The following is an 18,071-nucleotide window of genomic DNA, read 5'->3' on the forward strand; positions in this document are numbered from 1 at the left end:
CAATGCACTAAGGATTTATCTCGAGACCTCAGAACGGTCAGACATTCGTTTCGCGTGTGCCCAAACCCCTTGCACTCTATGCATTTCAGCTCCTTCTGCTTAGCCAGTGGACACTCATTCCTGAAGTGTCCATATCCCTCACATTCATGACATTGCAGATCCTTCTTCTGACCAGAACGAGCTCCATCGGTGCGAGTACTTCGAGAGTTATTCCTGTCAAAGTCATTTCGTTGACCTCTGGTGTTCTTATTTTGACCCTTCTCAACCCTTCTCAGCATTTTGTTGAAGTTCCTGGCTAGGAGACTCAGATTCTCCTCAACTTGATTGACTCTTTCATTTTCAGTTGCAGCCGCAAATGCAATGTCTTTCTGCTTGGCTGTTTCATCCGCATTTGCTTCTAGTTCTTCAGCCTTAAGCATACCCACCAAGGTATCAAACTTCATGTCATCAGTGTCCATTGAGTACTTAACAACAGCTTTGTGAGCAGCGAACTTTGGTGGAAGACATCTCAACAGTTTTTTAGCCAGTTTCTTGTCTTTGTATTTCTTTCCAAGAACAGCAGCTTCATTGGCAAGTGTACTCAGTTTCGTAGTAAAGCTCCTAACGGTTTCGTTTTTCTCCATTCTGAGATTTTCAAACTGTGACGCAAGGTGATCAATCCAGGTTCTTCTCACACGCGTATCTCCTTCAAAATGATTCACCAGAGTGTCCCACGCCTCTTTAGCTGATTCACATCCCTGAATGATACTGAATTCATCCAGATCAACTGCATCGAAGATTGCTGAGATAGCCTTAGAGTTGAATTTCGACAAGTTTTTGTCGACCTCAGTCCAGGTATTCTTCGGCTTGGCTATCTGAATCTTCTTTCCATCCTTGTCTTCTGATACCACTGTAGGGTATGACCATCCTGTTTCAACTGCAGTCCAAGCGTCCTCATCAATACTTCGGATAACATGTCTCATACGTGCTTTCCAGTGTCCGAAGTTTTCAGCATCCAGACGGAGTGGTTTGTGAACTGCAATAAACTTCGTAGTCTCCATTTCTTCCTCAGGATCTTCACCTGTATATAGATATAGGTATCTAGAAGGTGATCCCGCTCTGATACCAAATGTAAAACCAGTGAAACAGAGACGTATGTAACACACACTTGGGAATGCAAAAACCTTTTGCTCTTTTATTAGAAATCACTTAGACAATCTCTTCAAGACTTGTCTAATCAGAATTACACGACCTTGCACACTGCAATTCGACACTGACCAATTCCTAATCTACCCAAGTCCCACACAACAACAGTTGTGTCACACTAGCCTAGTTCGCTCACCAAGAACCCTAACCTTTCTCTCTTAGTTTCTTGTAAGCTCTCAATACAATCTGTGAACGGCCAACCGTCTTCTAGGTTTCCTTCACATATATATATCCCCTTCCTCTCCTGAGTTGGCGAATATACTCTTTCCTTTTGTTGAGATCTTCAACGATCCTCCGTATCTTCTTCCTTGTGATTTGGTTTACTCCTCACGTAATCTTTTTCTTCACCTCCACTCAGCTGCTGCCACGTGGTTATTCATGTTCTTCCTCTTTCCCGCGTCTTCCTGTTGTGTTACACATCTCGCCTTGATGTGTCACACAACCTCCAGAATCCTGATCTTACAGTTATATGAGTATGAGGAAACATGCAGCATTCAAATCACTTCTACGCGTTTCTCCTTTCTTTTGTCTTTACCTATTCGTTAATTAGAACCCATTTTCTCCTCCATAAATAACTTGTCCAAAGCCAATACTTTCTCCAATTTCTCTCATGGCGTCTTTTTCTTCTTCTTCGACTCAGATCAGAAGATACCATGTCTTCTCGAGCTTCCACGGCCTAGATGTTCGTATATCATTCCTCAGTCATCTACATAAACACTTTGCAAGCAAAGGGATCACAATGTTCAAGGATCACGAGATCGAGAGAGGCCACACAATCGGACCTGAACTCGTACAAGCCATTAGAGAATCGAGAATCTTGATGGTAGTGCTCTCAAAGCAATATGCTTCTTTGAGCTGGTGTTTAGATGAACTGGTGGAAATCTTGAAGTCCAAAGAACATCAAGGGAAGATAGTGATGACATTTTTTTACAAAGTTGATCCTTCTGAAGTACGGAAACAGAGCGGTGACTTCGGAGGCACTTTTGAGAAAACTTGTCAAGGGAAAGCTGAGGAGTTTAAGCTGAGATGGAGCAAAGCTTTGACTGCATTTTCTGTGAAGCTTAGTTCTTGTAAACACCAAAGTTATGATCTTTGTAATGCACCAAGAACTCTCTCTTCTCTCTCTATTGAATCGATTCACTCGTATGTTCAGAAACTAAAGAACATAAATGTAAAATGACACCGAGAATTTAACGAGTTCACGACCCAAACTTGGTCGCTACGTCTCGCCGGAAAAGCTTCCGGAAAATCCACTAAGACCTTTAGTACTCAAGGTGCTTCTTTTGTCACTTACAACCTCTCTGTTCTAACTCTTTCGACACACGCTCTACCTTGTACAAAACCATTTGACTATGTTTTATACCCTGAATTAACTCGAGTGACAACGGTACTAAACTCAAGTCTTGAACTCTAGTTTGTTTGTCACTTAGCGAGATGAAGAGAAGAAGAAGTCGCTGCAGGCTCTGCTTCTTCAGACTTCGAGCACGCTCTTGTCTCTTCTGCGTGTGTAGATAGTACATTAAGTAGAAACAAGTCGCTTTCTCTGGGAGTTTGTCCTCGGGATGAGAAGGCTTGTCTTGGGATCCGCATCATCTTCCTTCCCTCCATTTTGTCTAGAGTTTGTCTAAGTAATAGAAACCTTTTCTTTCGGACAGAGTCTTTGATTTTCTCTCATATCCGATAGAGATGTTGAGACCCTCTGCACCTGATAGCGACTTTGATCAGAAGCCTCTTTCTTAACAGAGTTCAAACATAGACTAAATCCTTTGTGGTATCAAACTAACCACCACAAAACTCCTCCTTGGTTTGATAACCACATACCACTTTTAACCTTGTCTTAGTGTCCTTGGATTTTCCCTTTTCCGGATTCTTTCACTACTGATTAGTGACTTGAAATGTTGAGCAACTCCAATGCCTTTTGAAGTTTGCTCACTGGAACAATCTTTGTAAAACTATCTGCAGGATTTCATAGCGTTGATACCTTGGAGACTTTGATCTTTCCTTCTGCAATCATGTCCCGAATAAAGTGTAGACGCACATCTATGTGCTTAGTCCTCTCGTGATGAACAGAGTTCTTTGCCAAAGCTATGGCACTCTGAGAATCACACATGACTTCAACCTTTTCTTGTTCATAACCCAGCTCTGCTGTGAGACCCTTGAGCCAAACTGCTTCCTTCACAGCCTCTGTTAGCGACATGTATTCAGCTTCTGTAGTAGATAGTGCAACGAACTTTTGAAGTCCTGATTTCCAACTGATAACATTACCGCCTGCAGTGAACACAAATCCCGTTATTGACCTTCTTCTGTCTAGGTCAGCAGCGTAGTCTGAATCGCAGAATCCTTTGATCTTAACACTGTCTTGCTTCTTGTAGCTTAGCTTTAAACCCTCAGAACCTTTGATGTACCTCAAGATCCACTTGACTGCCAACCAGTGATCTTTTGTAGGCTTACTCATAAACCGACTTACAACGCATAATGGATACGCTAAGTCGGGTCTTGTTCCTATCATAGAATACATGATGCTTCCAACAGCATTCGAATAAGGCACTGACTTCATGTATTCTGCCTGAGATGCCCACTCTTCTTCCGTTGCAGACTTGAGTTTGAAGTGAGTCCCTAACTGTGTTTGAACCCCTTTCGACTGATCCATTCTGTACATCTGTAGAACCCTTTTAAGGTAGTCATTCTGAGATACTTCCAAAGTAACTCTTTGTCTGTTCCTTTTGATTTCCATACCCAATATCTTCCTTTCTTCCGCCAGATCCTTCATTTCGAATTCAGAACTTAGCAGATCCTTTAGTTCTTGGAACTTCCTTCTGTCTTTTGCTGCAATCAACATATCATCTACATATAGGAGTAGGTAGATGTATGTATGATCATCCAATTCTCTGTAGTAGATGCAGCTATCGTAGTTGCTTCTCTGGTATCCTGAGTTCTTCATGAAGTTGTTAAACCGTTGATTCCACTGTCTTGGCGCTTGTTTTAGCCCGTACAGAGATTTTTTCAGGAGACAGACTTCATCTTCATTTCCTGTCTTCACCTTATAACCCTCTGGTTGTTCCATGAGTATGTATTCATCCAAGTTTCCATGCAGGAACGCTGTTTTAACATCCAGTTGCTCCAGCTCTAGATCGAAGTTCACCACATAGGATAAGATAAGACGAATTGAGACATGCTTCACAACAAGTGAGAAGATTTCTTGATAATCAACTTCCTCTTTTTGCAAATAGCCTTTGGCAACCAGCCTCGCTTTGTATCTAGGCTGTTTTGACCCTTGAATACCCGGTTTTCTCTTGTATATACATTTGCAGCCGATAACCTTACAGTTGTCAGGTCGTTTTACCAATAAGAACGTCTGATTCTTGTGTTGTGATAGCATCTCTTCATCCATTGCTTCTTTCCATAGCTTCCAGTCTTTGTCTCTAACTGCTTCTTCATAACAACTTGGTTCTGGATAGTCTCCATCTTCTGTTACCATTAGAGCAAGTCCTGACATGTTTTCTTCGCTCAGCTCAACAAGATTCGAGTCATTGAACTTTGCAGGTCTTCTGGTAACTCTTCTTTCTCTATCTCTTGCCAACTGATAGTTTTCTAACTCACTGTTGGGTTGAGATTCTTCATCTTCAGAGTTGTCATCCTGATCTTGATAGTCGGTTTCCGTGTGATGTTCTTCAGTTTGATCTTCTTCTGAGTTGTTAGGAGCTCCTCCTAGATCCCTGAAATCACCACTGTTAACTTCATAACTGATAGGTGGTTCAGGAGTTTGTACCTCTCCTTCTGTTTCTGATCGTTGGTTGAGATGCTTGTACATCTTTTCTTCTTGGAAGATTGCATCTCTTGAGATGATGCACTTCTTCTCTTCTACGAGCCAGAACTTGTAGCCCTTAACTCCTGGTGGATAACCTATGAAGATTCCTTTCTTTTCCCTTGGATTAAGCTTCCCTTGATCACTGTGAATGTATGCAATAGCACCAAACACCCTCAGATCCTCATATTTCGGCTTAACTCCTGTCCATATTTCCTCTGGTATCTCGAACTCCATGGCTGATGATGGAGATCTGTTGATTTGGAATACAGCAGTTGAAGCTGCTTCTGCCCAGAAACTCTTTGGTAGCCCTGATTCGCTGAGAACACTCCTGACTTTGTTGAGGATGGTTCTGTTCATCCTCTCTGCGATCCTGTTTTTCTGGGGTGTGTAAGCACAAGTTTTGTGTCTTACAATGCCTTCAGTTTTGCAGAAATCGTCAAATTCCCGGTTGCAGACTCCAGGCCGTTATCTGTTCTCAGTGTCTTGACTTTCTTCCCGAGCTGATTCTCAATCATCTTTTTCCATTCAACGAAACTCCCATATGCTTCATCTTTCCTTTTCAGAAAATATATCCACGTTTTCCTTGAGTAATCATCTATAAAAGAGATGAAATACTGACATCTGCCGAGTGAGTGTGGAACATTTGGGGATCCCCACAGGTCAGAGTGAATGTAGTCCAACCTTTCCTTTGTGACATGTTTCCCAGCTCCAAAACTAACTCGGTGAGCTTTCCCATATACACAGTCTTCACAAAAGCTCATGTCGGTAACTTTTTCTTTGTCTAAGTACCCTTTCTTGATTAAGACTTTCATGCTCTTCTGACTCATATGACCAAGTCTTCGGTGCCAAAGTCTTGTTTCATCTCTATGTTCAACAGAAACACCAACGTCACCCAATACTACTGATCCACTTAGTACGTAAAGAGTATCAGTTTTCTTTCCTTTGATGAGGGTTCTGCAGCCTTTTTTTATCTTCATAGTCCCTTCCTTAGATTGAAACCAGCACCCTTGATCTTCGAGAGTTCCCAAAGAGATAAGGTTTTTAGTCATCTCTGGTACATATCTCACGTTGGTCAAGAGAACAGTAGAGTTGTCTTCATTCTTGATCCGGATACTTCCGATTCCTCTTACTGCAGAGTAAGTGTCATTCGCCATTCTTACTTTCCCAGATGACGATTCCTTCAGCTCAATGAACCAGTCTTTTCTAGGAGTCATGTGGAATGAACATCCTGTGTCCATTATCCACTTGTCCTTTAGTTCTTCTCCCAATGATAGAAAGGCTTCAGAGACCATCAAAGCTGCAGCGTCTTGTACTTGGCTGGTGACATTCGATGATTCACCTCCTTCTCTCTGTTTGTTTCTTTCCTTCCATACAAAACACTGCTTCTTGTAGTGGCCGTCTTTTCCACAGATCCAACAGGTCTTCTTACCTTTCGACTTGGATCTTGCTTTCTGCTTCCCTTTATCACTGTTCTTGTCCCTCTTTTCTGTTCTGCCTCTGTCTTGAACAAAGAGACCTTCTGAGCTGTTTCTGGTCAGCTTCCCACTTGCCCCTAGTTCCAGTTCTTTTGATCTGACCGCTCCTATTATCTCATCCAGAGATAGAGAAGTTTTCCCATACTTCAGGGTATCTTTGAGGTGGTCAAATGCTTTAGGAAGGGCCATAAGAAGTATAATGGCCTGATCCTCATCTGAGACTGAAACTTTAACATGTTCCAGATCTGTAATGAGTCGCAGAAAATCATTGATGTTCTCTTCAATTGTCATACCATCACTCATTTTGTAGCTGTAAAGCCGTTGCTTGAGGTATATGCGATTTGGTAGAGACTTGGCCATGTAAAGTTGATCGAGTACCTTTAACATGGCTGCAGCTGATTTCTCCTTGATGATTTTCCTGAGAACAATGTCTCCAACACTTAGGATGACTGTAGATCTGACTTTCTTCTTCTTTTCTTCCAGGGACTTCTCGGAAGTGTCCTCCTCTTTCATCTTAGCCGTAACTTCTGATGTTTGTTCTGATGAAGCTTCAGAGTCTTGAGTTTCATCTTCCATCAGACCTTCTGTCAAACCCAGAATCTCGATGTGAGCTAGAAGCTTTTCTTTCCAAAGCATGTAGTCTCCTTTTCCATCGAACTTCTCCATCTCTACTCTTGCTGAAGACATCTTTCCTCAGATCTTGAGTGGAGAACCCCCAAACCTGGAGCTCTGATACCAATTTGTGAAGCTTAGTTCTTGTAAACACCAAAGTTATGATCTTTGTAATGCACCAAGAACTCTCTCTTCTCTCTCTGTTGAATCGATTCACTCGTGTGTTCAGAAACTAAAGAACATAAATGTAAAATGACACCGAGAATTTAACGAGTTCACGACCCAAACTTGGTCGCTACGTCTCGCCGGAAAAGCTTCCGGAAAATCCACTAAGACCTTTAGCACTCAAGGTGCTTCTTTTGTCACTTACAACCTCTATGTTCTAACTCTTTCTACACACGCTCTACCTTGTACAAAACCATTTGACTCAGTTTTATACCCTGCGTTAACTCGAGTGACAACGGTACTAAACTCAAGTCTTGAACTCTAGTTTGTTTGTCACTTAGCGAGATGAAGAGAAGAAGAAGTCGCTGCAGGCTCTGCTTCTTCAGACTTTGAGCACGCTCTTGTCTCTTCTGCGTGTGTAGATAGTACATTAGGTAGAAACAAGTCGCTTTCTCTGGGAGTTTGTCCTCGGGATGAGAAGGCTTGTCTTGGGATCCGCATCATCTTCCTTCCCTCCATTTTGTCTAGAGTTTGTCTAAGTAATACAAACCTTTTCTTTCGGACAGAGTCTTTGATTTTCTCTCATATCCGATAGAGATGTTGAGACCCTCTGCACCTGATAGCGACTTTGATCAGAAGCCTCTTTCTTAACAGAGTTCGAACATAGACTAACTCCTTTGTGATATCAAACTAACCACCACAGTTTCAAACATAGAAGGAGATTATTCCCTAAATTGGTATGCATTTTTTTTTCTTGTCTCTTGATAATTTAGTGATTAGAGCTCTTTGCTTATTGATTTAGGAGTTTTATTTGATTATAAACGCACGTAGGATTGGGAAATCATCACTGATTTTAAATCAAATACTGTATGTGGGTTTAACATCAAAGAAAAAGATTTGAAAGACAAATGCTTATATATTAGAGGGGCAACTTGTTATTTTGAACCGATTTATAAAATACTGGTTGATATTCACATTTTAATTTTATTTTATTAATTTTTAAAATTAGATAGATTTTCAAATCAATTAAAATACAAAAAAATAATAACACACTTTAAATTTCTAATTTATTCATTTAATACTTTATAAACAACATATTAAGTAAACCAACGCTCAATAAACTTTAACTGTGATGCTTCAATTGTGATGTCTCTCCAACTTTAGGTTTTTTTTTTCTTTTTTTTGTTAGGGATGATAAAGCTGAGATGATCGAAAAGATTGCTGTTGATGTTTCAAACAAAGTTAATGTTACACCATCAAAGGATTTTGACGGGATGGTGGGAATGGAAGCTCATTTAAGAAAAATAAACTCTTATTTACGTCTTGAGTGTAATGAAGTAAAGATGATTGGAATCCAAGGTCCTGCTGGAATCGGTAAGACAACCATTGCTAGAGCTTTATTCAACCAGCTCTCTGTTGATTTCCAGCTTAAATGTTTTATCAAGAACCTCAATGGAAGTTGTGGTATGGATGACCATGATTCAAAGTTGTATTTACAAAGCCAGTTTCTGTCCGAGATTTTGAACCAAAGGGATATGAGGGTACATCATTTAGGCACAATAAAAGAATGGCTCCAAGACCAAAGAGTCCTTATAGTTCTTGACGATGTAGATGATCTTGAACAACTAGATGCCTTGGCTAAAGAACCATCATGGTTTGGTTTAGGAAGTAGAATTATCGTTTCTACGAAAGATAGAAAGATATTGAAGGCACACTGGGTAGATGATATCTACCATGTGGGTTATCCATCCGAAGAGGAAGCTCTTGAGATCTTATGTGTATATGCCTTCAAGCAAATATCTCCATTGGATGGTTTTGAAGAGCCTGCGAAGAAAATAACAAATCTTTGCGGTAATCTTCCATTAGGCCTTCGTGTTGTGGGTTCATCTTTGCGTGGGGAGAGTAGGAACGAGTGGGAAGGTCAAGTATCTAGGCTAGAAACTAGCCTCGATAGGAAAATTGAAGATGTGTTAAGAGTTGGATATGACAAACTATTGAAGAAAGATCAATCTCTATTCCTCCACATTGCATTCTTCTTTAACAATGATTCCATTGATCATGTGACAACCATGCTAGCCGACAGCGACTTGGATGTCATAAATGGGCTGAAGACCCTTTCAGATAAATCTCTCGTGTATAGATCAACCAACGGGTGTATCAGGATGCATTGCTTACTGCAACAATTGGGGAGACAAGTATTTATGAACAGTCTGATGAGCCTGGAAAACGTCAGTTTTTAGTAGATGCCACAGATATTCGTAACGTGCTTGCAAATGAAACAGTAAGTTCTTACTTTTATATTCTCTAGATAACTTGCTCAACAAGTTTTTTAGTCTTTTCTCACAGTTTCACCGATATCTTTTTCTGGAATGATTGTGAGGGTACTGGATCAGTCTTAGGTATATCACTTGATATGTCAAAGGTCTACGAGTTCTCAATAAGTGGGCGAGCCTTTGAAGGAATGCGTAACCTACGATTCTTAAGAATCTATGGGAGACATTTTAGTGCATTTCAGATGTTAGAAGAAATGGAATATCTACCTCGTCTAAAGTTATTACATTGGGATTCATACCCAGGAACACTTCTTCCTCCAAAATTTCGACCGGAATGTCTCGTTGAATTTCATATGACATACAGCAAGCTCGAGAAGCTCTGGAGAGGAATCCAGGTTGGCATTTTGTATTTCTTAACTATGTTTCTAATGATTCAATCTAAAGAAAATATTTCTCATTTGTTATGTTTTGACAATGCAGCCCCTTACAAATCTCAAGGAGATCGATTTGGGTTATTCCAAAAATTTGATAGAGATTCCAGATCTTTCCAAGGCTACTAGTCTCAAGACATTGATACTTACGTCTTGCACAAGTTTGGTGGAGCTTCCCTCTTCCATTAGGAATCTACATAAGCTGAAAAAGCTAATGATGATGGGGTGCGCAAAGCTACAAGTTGTCCCAACCAACATCAACTTAGCATCTCTTGAGGAAGTAGACATGAGTGATTGCTCACGATTGACAAGTTATCCCGACATATCTATGAACATCAAGGATCTCGATGTTGGAAACACAAAGTTGGAAGTTCATTCATCAATTGTTGAACGTTTGCCTCGTCTTGAGTGGCTTCGTATAGGCAGTAGAAACCTCAAGAGACTAACACATGTCCCTGAAAACGTAACACATCTAGACCTAAGCAACAGTGGTATAGTGAAGATTCCTGATTGCGTCATGGGCCTCTCTCGACTAGAAAGTCTTTTCGTCTTCAAGTGTCGAAAACTCGTGTCATTACAAGGACTTCCCCCTTCCCTCAAGTACATGGACGCCACCGATTGTGGATCACTCGAGAGAGTGTCTTTCTATTTCAATGATACAATGAAGGACCTCATGTTCCAATATCCAATCAGGGAACTCATGTTCCAAAACTGTTTGAAACTGGATGAAGAATCAAGAAGAGCAATCATACAACAAAGGGTTTACGAATATGTATGTTTACCGGGTAAAGAAGTTCCTGTGGAGTTCACTCACAAAGCTAAAGGAAACACCATAGTCATACCTATGGTTGCTTTCTATGCATCCTCAAGATTCAAGGCGTGTCTTCTGCTTTCTCCAGTCAAATACTCATATCTTGATATAGCTTGTCGACTGATAACCGAAGGAGGTGTCATCGTTATGGAACTTAATTGGGATTCAATGAATGTTTCTCATTTCCTAACGGAGCATCTGTTCATATGTGGTGCTAACTTGGTTCAAGAAACACCTAAAGTGGACGTGATTGCCAACAAAGTTTTGTTTGAATTCAGCTGCATGGATAACCTCAAGATTCTTGAGTGCGGTGTAGAGATTTTAAGTGAGGAAACAGAGAGTAGTAGTGGTAGCGAAGTGGATTACTTTGATACTGGAGGCAGCAACGACGACCACACAGATAGAGATGAATACTATCAACTTGAAACATGTGAATATACATGTTGTTGGAGTTGGATTAATAAGATTTGGTCTGGAGAAGAAAATGATGATGACGACGACAAAGAATACATAACCAGCCATCATGGTTCGAAGACGGCAATGAATATGATGATAAAGGTGAGTGCGTTTGGTATGTTTTTGCTGTTGTTATATCTTGTATTTTCATAGTTTTGTTTTGCAAGATTTACGATATAAGATTAATACATATTGCTCTCTCTTTTATTGCTTTCAAAGTTTCGATTCATCAAATGTATCTTTTTGTATGATTGGGAAAATTATGTGTCCTATCCATTTCAAGCTATTATCTGTTTTGAACCTTTGATGATTTGATCCAGAAAATATTGGCACTTGATGGAGTTTTTCACTAACTAATTACTTAAATTAGTGACCTTGCATACGTTTTGTATAGACTGATATAATTTTTTATTTTATTGTTTGAAAATTTAATAGTAGTTTGAAGTTATTTATTTTTTTTCCTATTATTGAATATATATATTTTTTATTAGATTTCCTATTCATAAGAGACAGGATATTATAGCTTCGTTGCTGAATTATTATTATTATAGAAATTATTATTATAGTTTTGCCTTGCTATTTACTCTTCACAGAATTCTCGAAACCATCATACAAAATCTTCTTTTTTAAAGCAAAATTCTTCTTTCTCTTTAAATGAACACAAACGATGGTATTAAATGTAGATGTTCTGCCCATGGCCAAGAAATAAATCTTAGACTGTGGATTTGTGAACAACATTCACTTTCGTAAGCTTTTATATAGAAATTTGCATAAGTTACAACGTGGAAGCTGTAGATTAGAGATTTATTAGAAAATCTTAGGTAATATTTACTTCTTTCATGTCTTCTCCTCTATATTTGCTGATTATTTTTTATGCGTTGAAACATGAGTGACCAATATTTAAGACAACGTTTGAAGCATCATTAAGAATAGAAAGCATAAAAAATGAGAGTCAATAAACCATGAGGCCCATGATGATAAATAAATCAGTGCACAGAAAAATGAACATAAAAGTAGTTAGCTTAAATTAATTAGAGTTTCACTAAAATTTGGTCTTCACTAAACTTTGAACTGATGTGTCAAGTTTATAAGACTCAACTGAGTTTTTATATAATAGATATTTATACTGAAACATTTAAAATCGAATACACTAATCTAGACATCACAAATACTAGCATTTTATTTCTATTTACTGATTTTTAAATTTTTTTGTTAAATTTTTATTAAATTTTTATTAAATTTTGGTTCTATAAAATTTTAGAAACGGTTTGATTTGATAGAGAAATAAAGCATTAAACCACAATAATTTAGAACAGTTTGTTTTAACATAGATAAAAACTAATAAAAATATATCACATAATTCGTAAATAGAGTTAAAATGTTTTTTTACATTAATTGTTGTGATAGAAAATTTTAGGACAACTTTAGCTAAACGATACCGTATTAAGAAGAACTTCTGTTAGATTGGGTAAGTTTGGGCTTGTTGGCCCATTAAAAGATGATTTTCTTAATCTAGGCCCAATTTGGGACGCATAAACCCTTAAAACAAACGAGTTATAAAAATGGCGGCTTCTGTTGAAATTAGGGTTTCGCGTTAGGAGAAGGAGAGAAAGCCGTCACATACAAACGCAGACGCCTTCTCTGTCGCCTTCTCTATCAATCTCATCGCAATCATGGTAGATCTCTATTCCCGACCCACTGATTATGCTATTGAAATGCTTATTTAGATTGCATTCAAACGGTAAAAATTGATGTTGTCACGTACTTGCAGATCATATCAGAGAAGAATCGCCGCGAGATCTCCAAGTACCTCTTCAAAGGTACGCATCTTGTTTCGAGCTTCATCGTAAAAAGGGTTTTAAGCATCGAAGACAATTGGCATTGATTGATTCAGCATAATTTACTTCAGAAAATGTTGATTGGTTTTTGGTGCAGAGGGTGTTCTGTTTGCGAAGAAGGATTTCAATTTAGCGCAACATCCATTGATCGAGGGTGTTCCGAATCTGCAAGTCATCAAGCTGATGCAGAGCTTCAAATCAAAGGAATACGTGCGAGAGACATTTGCTTGGATGCATTACTACTGGTTCCTCACAAACGAAGGCATTGACTTTCTCAGGACTTACCTCAATCTCCCATCTGAGATTGTTCCCGCCACTTTGAAGAAGCAGCAGAAACCTCTTGGCCGACCTTTTGGAGGCCCACCTGGTGACCGTCCACGGTAATCAACTTGAATCTTCAAATTGGTTTCATTGTCATGACCATTGCGATTGAATACGATTGTCCAATGAAGCTTATCATGTCTTGGATTGAATCTAGTGAAAGAGTGTTATGGGTACTTGTAAAGCGTTAATATGTGACTGTGTTTTGATTTGATTTTTACAGTGGCCCACCTCGTTTTGAGGGAGAGAGGAAGTTTGGTGACAGAGAGGGATATCGTGGAGGTCCGAGATCAGGTGGAGAGTTTGGTGACAAGAGTGGAGCTCCTGCTGATTACCAGCCTTCTTTCAGGGTACCATTTCTATCTCCTCCTCATTCTCTGTGAATTTGGGTTCTTGCAAACTCTCTATTAGTGGTTACGCTCATGCCTGCTCGTAGACTTCTTAAGCCACTGTTTCACAACTTTGTAGCGTTCTTAGGTCCCCTAAGCCACTTAGTCTTGCAAAATCATTCTGTCAACTCCTTGAGTAACCTACTCACTAGTATATTGTGTAAATTGTGATCTTTACTCATCCCATTTCTCTCTGAGCCTCTTACATGAGATTTTGGTTAACGACTGCAAAAACGCCTGCTTTAAACTTTTTATGTAACAAACATTTTGTTTAACTGAATCATTTTGGTTTCTACAGGGACCTGGAGCTAGGCCTGGGTTTGGCCGTGGAGCTGGTGGTGCTGGTCCAGCTGCTGGATCTGATCTTCCTTGAATAGTACCTTTGATTTTGTTTCCTTTTGGTCTGATTCAAGGTTAAATAGTACCTTTGATTTGAGAAGTCAAATGTCTTTCTGAACTCTGTTTCTCTCCTCAATATGATTGTTTTTTACGTTAGAATTATATGAAGGATGTTAGATCGTTACAAGAATTTTTCACATTCTCTGCCGGGCATTTATCGGTTAAAAGTTTTTTCTTTTTGGCTCGTTTAAAAGTTCAAATTTAAATTTGCTTTTTTTATATGGAGATTAATTAGGGCTGGTCAAAATTCATTGAGAACAATAACTGTATTAAATATACAGAATTAAACGATAAAATAAACTCAAATTTTAAAATAATTTCGAAGCTCAATTTAAGTTCTACTTTTTTATTGTCTTAAAACCTAACCGAACACGCAAATGAAATTTTCTAACCAAGTAAAGAAAATTGTGATTCCTTATGGGACTTGTATTAAGTTCAAGTAACCGAATGCTCAGTCGTAAATTACGTACTCTGTTGTGTACACTTTTATTTTTTGTCTCTAAAGTCGTGAAAAATAAATAAAAAAGGCATGTAGGATAATGATAAACCCTGCGAAGTTATTTATCATAATGACTTGATCAGCTAAAAATTGTATTTCTAAAGCAATGATATTTACTAATATAGTCTACCTTATACATAATTTTATTTTTAAGCCTTATAAGTAAAAGTTGAAACTTGATAACAGAAACACTATTATTACTATGATTCAAGCTCTTTTTTGCTTATCATTATAATTTATAAAAACGTTTCGTGAAAATTTTAAACAGCTAAATTAATAAAAATAGTTTTTGCATTTAAAACCATTTTTTAAGAATAACAAAACTTGAAACAAGAGAGGGATCAGATTAATTGAAAATTGGAGCGCCCAATTGTCGTAACAGGCTTTGAGCGGAACGCTCTTCACGCAATTATGCGTGATTAAACCCATTCCTCATTTCCCCTTTAACTTGCCTGAAGGATCATATTTTTTTACAAGCGCACCTCTTCTCTTTTTATAGGCCCACTCGTTATCACACGTCTCTTACACAATCGATGTGGGACAAACATAACTAAACCTATCTCTCTAGTCTCTTTAGCTCACCTAATGGAAAGTCTCTGATGACTCGTAGGGTTCCAAGCATTTGACAGTGGCACAATCGTTAAATTTTCTCTCTCCGGTTAAGGATCACAAACTACGAATCACTGAGTTTTATAATCGTTGCATAACTCAGAGCTAAACTCAACATTTCGGGATCCGAGGAAGATTTGTGAAAAGGATTCATTGATCAAATTTTCTTTTGATGTGACGGTCATGAAGAAGAGAGGAACCAAAAGAATATCTATGTTTGTTTATTCTTTTGGTTTTGTAACAAAGAAACTGAGCAGTTACAATAGAATCATAGATGTAACAAACAAAAGTAGATATCTAATGTTGCAGAGAAGCTAAGACTGAGGATACAACGTGTAGTGATCCGGTGACTACAACCATTCCTGAGTCACCAGTTGTGTCATCGGTGAGAATCTTATGGGCAAGCTTTAAAGAACCAAACACAGTTTCGTTTTCTGAAGCTTCCATAAACCCTAAACCTAACTCATCAGCAGCTATCATCCATGATTCCTTCAAAACAGAACACGCGGTTGATCTAACCTTGGATCCACCAATGTCAGCTTCTGTTAGAACCACTGCTTCTGGTTTCAGACCTGAGAGAAGTTCTTTTGCAAAAGAATCATGATCTTTGTCACTAGCCATTGCAACCACAAACACCAGTCTCTTCTCTGAAAAATCCTTCTTTATCATCTCCTTAAGAGCTCGTGCAGATTCTTTGGTGTGAGCTGAAAAACAGACCAAAGATTGAATACCGTAAGCCAATAGTTTCAAGCAAAGTAGAATTTTTCACATAGTTGCAAATCGACTCAATTTCGAAACAGAGACGACTAAAGCTACATTATCAAGAAAATGGCGAAGAGAACCTCCATCAAGAAGCACTGTTGCTCCGGGTAATTGTAAAGCCTCAGCTTCTTTTGGTGTCAGAAACTGACTTCTACCAAGTAAACGAGTATTCTCTAAACCAATCCGAATAGCTTCGTCTGTAACTCTCCCCCATCCTGATAATTCATTCAAGAAGAAGTGAACAAATTTGTAAACTTTTTACTTCTTTTGTTGCTGTTTTATATGAAACAATATAGAAATGTATCATACCTTGGTCGCGAAGACAGAGAGCCACACAAGTAGCAGTGACAGCATTTTGGAGCTGGTGATGTCCAAGCATGCGTAGATTTACATCACCAAGCTCAACAATCTGCGTTTATTACGTTCAATTAGCTGGTGGTAAGACAGTTAAGAATCACAAAACTGTTTGAAACTTACTAATTTATCATCTTTCTCATTTTGTATTACGATGTCACAAGACTGGCAAAGCCCGATCCCATCTTTGTTGATGATGCCTTTGATTGAAGAACTTGATCCAATACTAGATGACAACATAACTGATGACGACATTGATGCTGCTTTAGAACGAAGAATGCCTTCGATGTGAGGAAGAAACGGGCCACCTAAAACCACCTACAAGTTTCATATAACACACCCTATCAATGTGCTTATAATAAGCTGATGGTTTATAAGAAAAGCAAATATATACAAATAAAAACCACCTAACTGGACGACCGTGTTTAATAATTCCAGATTTGGCCTCTGCTATAGTTTCCAAGGAGCCCCCAAGTGCAGCCATGTGTTCCTCACCTATCGTTGTTATGACTGATGCAGCAAGATTTGAACTTTCAATGACATTTGTAGCATCACGAGCTCCTCCTAGCCCAGCCTGACGGTACCAAAGCAAATATTTACAAAAATGCTATACATAAGATATTCAATCAATCAAGACGAGTACTTTCTATACAATATCAAAAGCAAGTTTCTTTAAATCGTCTAAGGATGAGGAAACTTGCTAACTTCTATAACCGCAATGTCGACGTTTTCTTTCTCAAATAAAGAAAAGGCGATCCCCGTGAGAATCTGCCAAGAAGAAGTATCTATATAAGAAAACAGAGGAAACTGTGTAAAGGTAGAATCTTAGGAGAAATAGTAACCTCAAAATGACTCAAAGAACCATTTTCCTCTTGGATAGACTGATCGAGGATCGGTTTGATTGAGTAGAAAAGACCATTAAGCGTGGATGCAGAAACAGGATCTCCATTACAGGAAATGCGTTCTTTGATACTCAGAATATGTGGGCTACTCAAAAGAAGAAATGCTCATATTAATGATCAATGAAAGATTCAAACTCAAGATATAGATACTTAATAATCCAAAGTCTCAACATTTACCTAGAATAACAACCAACTGAATATCCTCCTGCTCGTAAGATACTAGAGAGGAAAGCAGAAGTTGACCCTTTTCCCTTTGTTCCAGCCACATGAACAACCTATGATTACTGATTGTTAATTTCACATTTTAAAATCCACCCAATTCTGAATCATTAATCCGAAAAATTCCAACTTTAAAGATGAGATTACTTCTAATTTCACCAATAACAAGAAAGAAAAATGGTAAATTTAGCGAGCACGAAACCTTGTACTTGAAATGAGGATTGTTGAGACGAAGCATGAGACGTTTCATTCTGCCGAGATCGAACCCTTCACCGGAATCAGTTCCGGCTCCTTTGGGCACACCAGATTTCTCATAGTTTTTGAGAGATTCTAAGAAACCCAAGAAATCTCTGAGCTCTGGATCTTCAGCAGAAATCATGGGTGATAGATAACGATTCGTGGTCAAGCTTCTTGCTGCGGAAATTCTTATGATTTTCGGAGAGAGTTTGCAACTGGAAATGGTACTCAAGTGGCTCCACACTGCTCTCATTCTTTACAGTCACCGTAGATTTGTCTGTGGAAAGAATCTCGACTCTGGTCTGGTCTTTAATCGGAAAACTGAT

General features: G+C 38.7%; 2 protein-coding genes, 1 non-coding gene and 1 pseudogene across 3 annotated transcripts; 2 read left to right on the forward strand and 2 right to left on the reverse strand.

Annotated features, from left to right (window-relative positions):
* Positions 1–1,816: 1,816 nt before the first annotated feature.
* LOC18022944 lies at positions 1,817–11,369 on the forward strand (annotated as a pseudogene).
* A 1,410-nt stretch (positions 11,370–12,779) lies between these two features.
* Positions 12,780–14,336, forward strand: LOC18022945 (40S ribosomal protein S10-2). Its single transcript, XM_006405283.2, has 5 exons — positions 12,780–12,892; positions 12,988–13,036; positions 13,152–13,434; positions 13,599–13,725; positions 14,063–14,336. Exons 1-5 carry the CDS (start codon positions 12,890–12,892, stop codon positions 14,135–14,137), a joined length of 537 nt encoding a protein of 178 aa, XP_006405346.1. The 5' UTR covers positions 12,780–12,889; the 3' UTR covers positions 14,138–14,336.
* Positions 14,337–14,999: 663 nt separating this feature from the next.
* LOC112088757 lies at positions 15,000–15,103 on the reverse strand. Its single transcript, XR_002900694.1, has one exon. It is a non-coding gene; the product is annotated as a small nucleolar RNA Z279/snoR105/snoR108 (small nucleolar RNA).
* A 349-nt stretch (positions 15,104–15,452) lies between these two features.
* On the reverse strand, positions 15,453–18,007 carry LOC18022946 (dihydrofolate synthetase). Its single transcript, XM_006405284.2, has 9 exons — positions 17,711–18,007; positions 17,467–17,564; positions 17,230–17,374; positions 17,093–17,155; positions 16,800–16,961; positions 16,511–16,705; positions 16,343–16,442; positions 16,114–16,248; positions 15,453–15,975 (listed from the first exon to the last, which is right to left on the reverse strand). Exons 1-9 carry the CDS (start codon positions 17,996–17,998, stop codon positions 15,569–15,571), a joined length of 1,593 nt encoding a protein of 530 aa, XP_006405347.1. The 5' UTR covers positions 17,999–18,007; the 3' UTR covers positions 15,453–15,568.
* Positions 18,008–18,071: the final 64 nt, after the last annotated feature.

Source organism: Eutrema salsugineum, unplaced genomic scaffold (assembly GCF_000478725.1).
Source record: "Eutrema salsugineum unplaced genomic scaffold, Eutsalg1_0 scaffold_14, whole genome shotgun sequence".
In the NCBI taxonomy this organism is placed as follows: domain Eukaryota; kingdom Viridiplantae; phylum Streptophyta; class Magnoliopsida; order Brassicales; family Brassicaceae; genus Eutrema; species Eutrema salsugineum.

Bases quoted from the DNA above. Each gene is read 5' to 3' on its own strand.
- LOC18022945 (XM_006405283.2), top strand. The intron at 13,037-13,151 runs GTACGCATCTTG...TTTTTGGTGCAG, and splicing joins CTCCAAGTACCTCTTCAAAG to AGGGTGTTCTGTTTGCGAAG. The intron at 13,726-14,062 runs GTACCATTTCTA...TGGTTTCTACAG, and splicing joins ATTACCAGCCTTCTTTCAGG to GGACCTGGAGCTAGGCCTGG.
- LOC18022946 (XM_006405284.2), bottom strand. From the start codon at position 17,998: ATGAGAGCAGTGTGGAGCCACTTGAGTACCATTTCCAGTTGCAAACTC. The intron at 16,706-16,799 runs GTTAGGTGGTTT...TGAAACTTGTAG, and splicing joins TTATTAAACACGGTCGTCCA to GTGGTTTTAGGTGGCCCGTT. The intron at 16,443-16,510 runs GTAAGTTTCAAA...TAATAAACGCAG, and splicing joins ATGAGAAAGATGATAAATTA to ATTGTTGAGCTTGGTGATGT.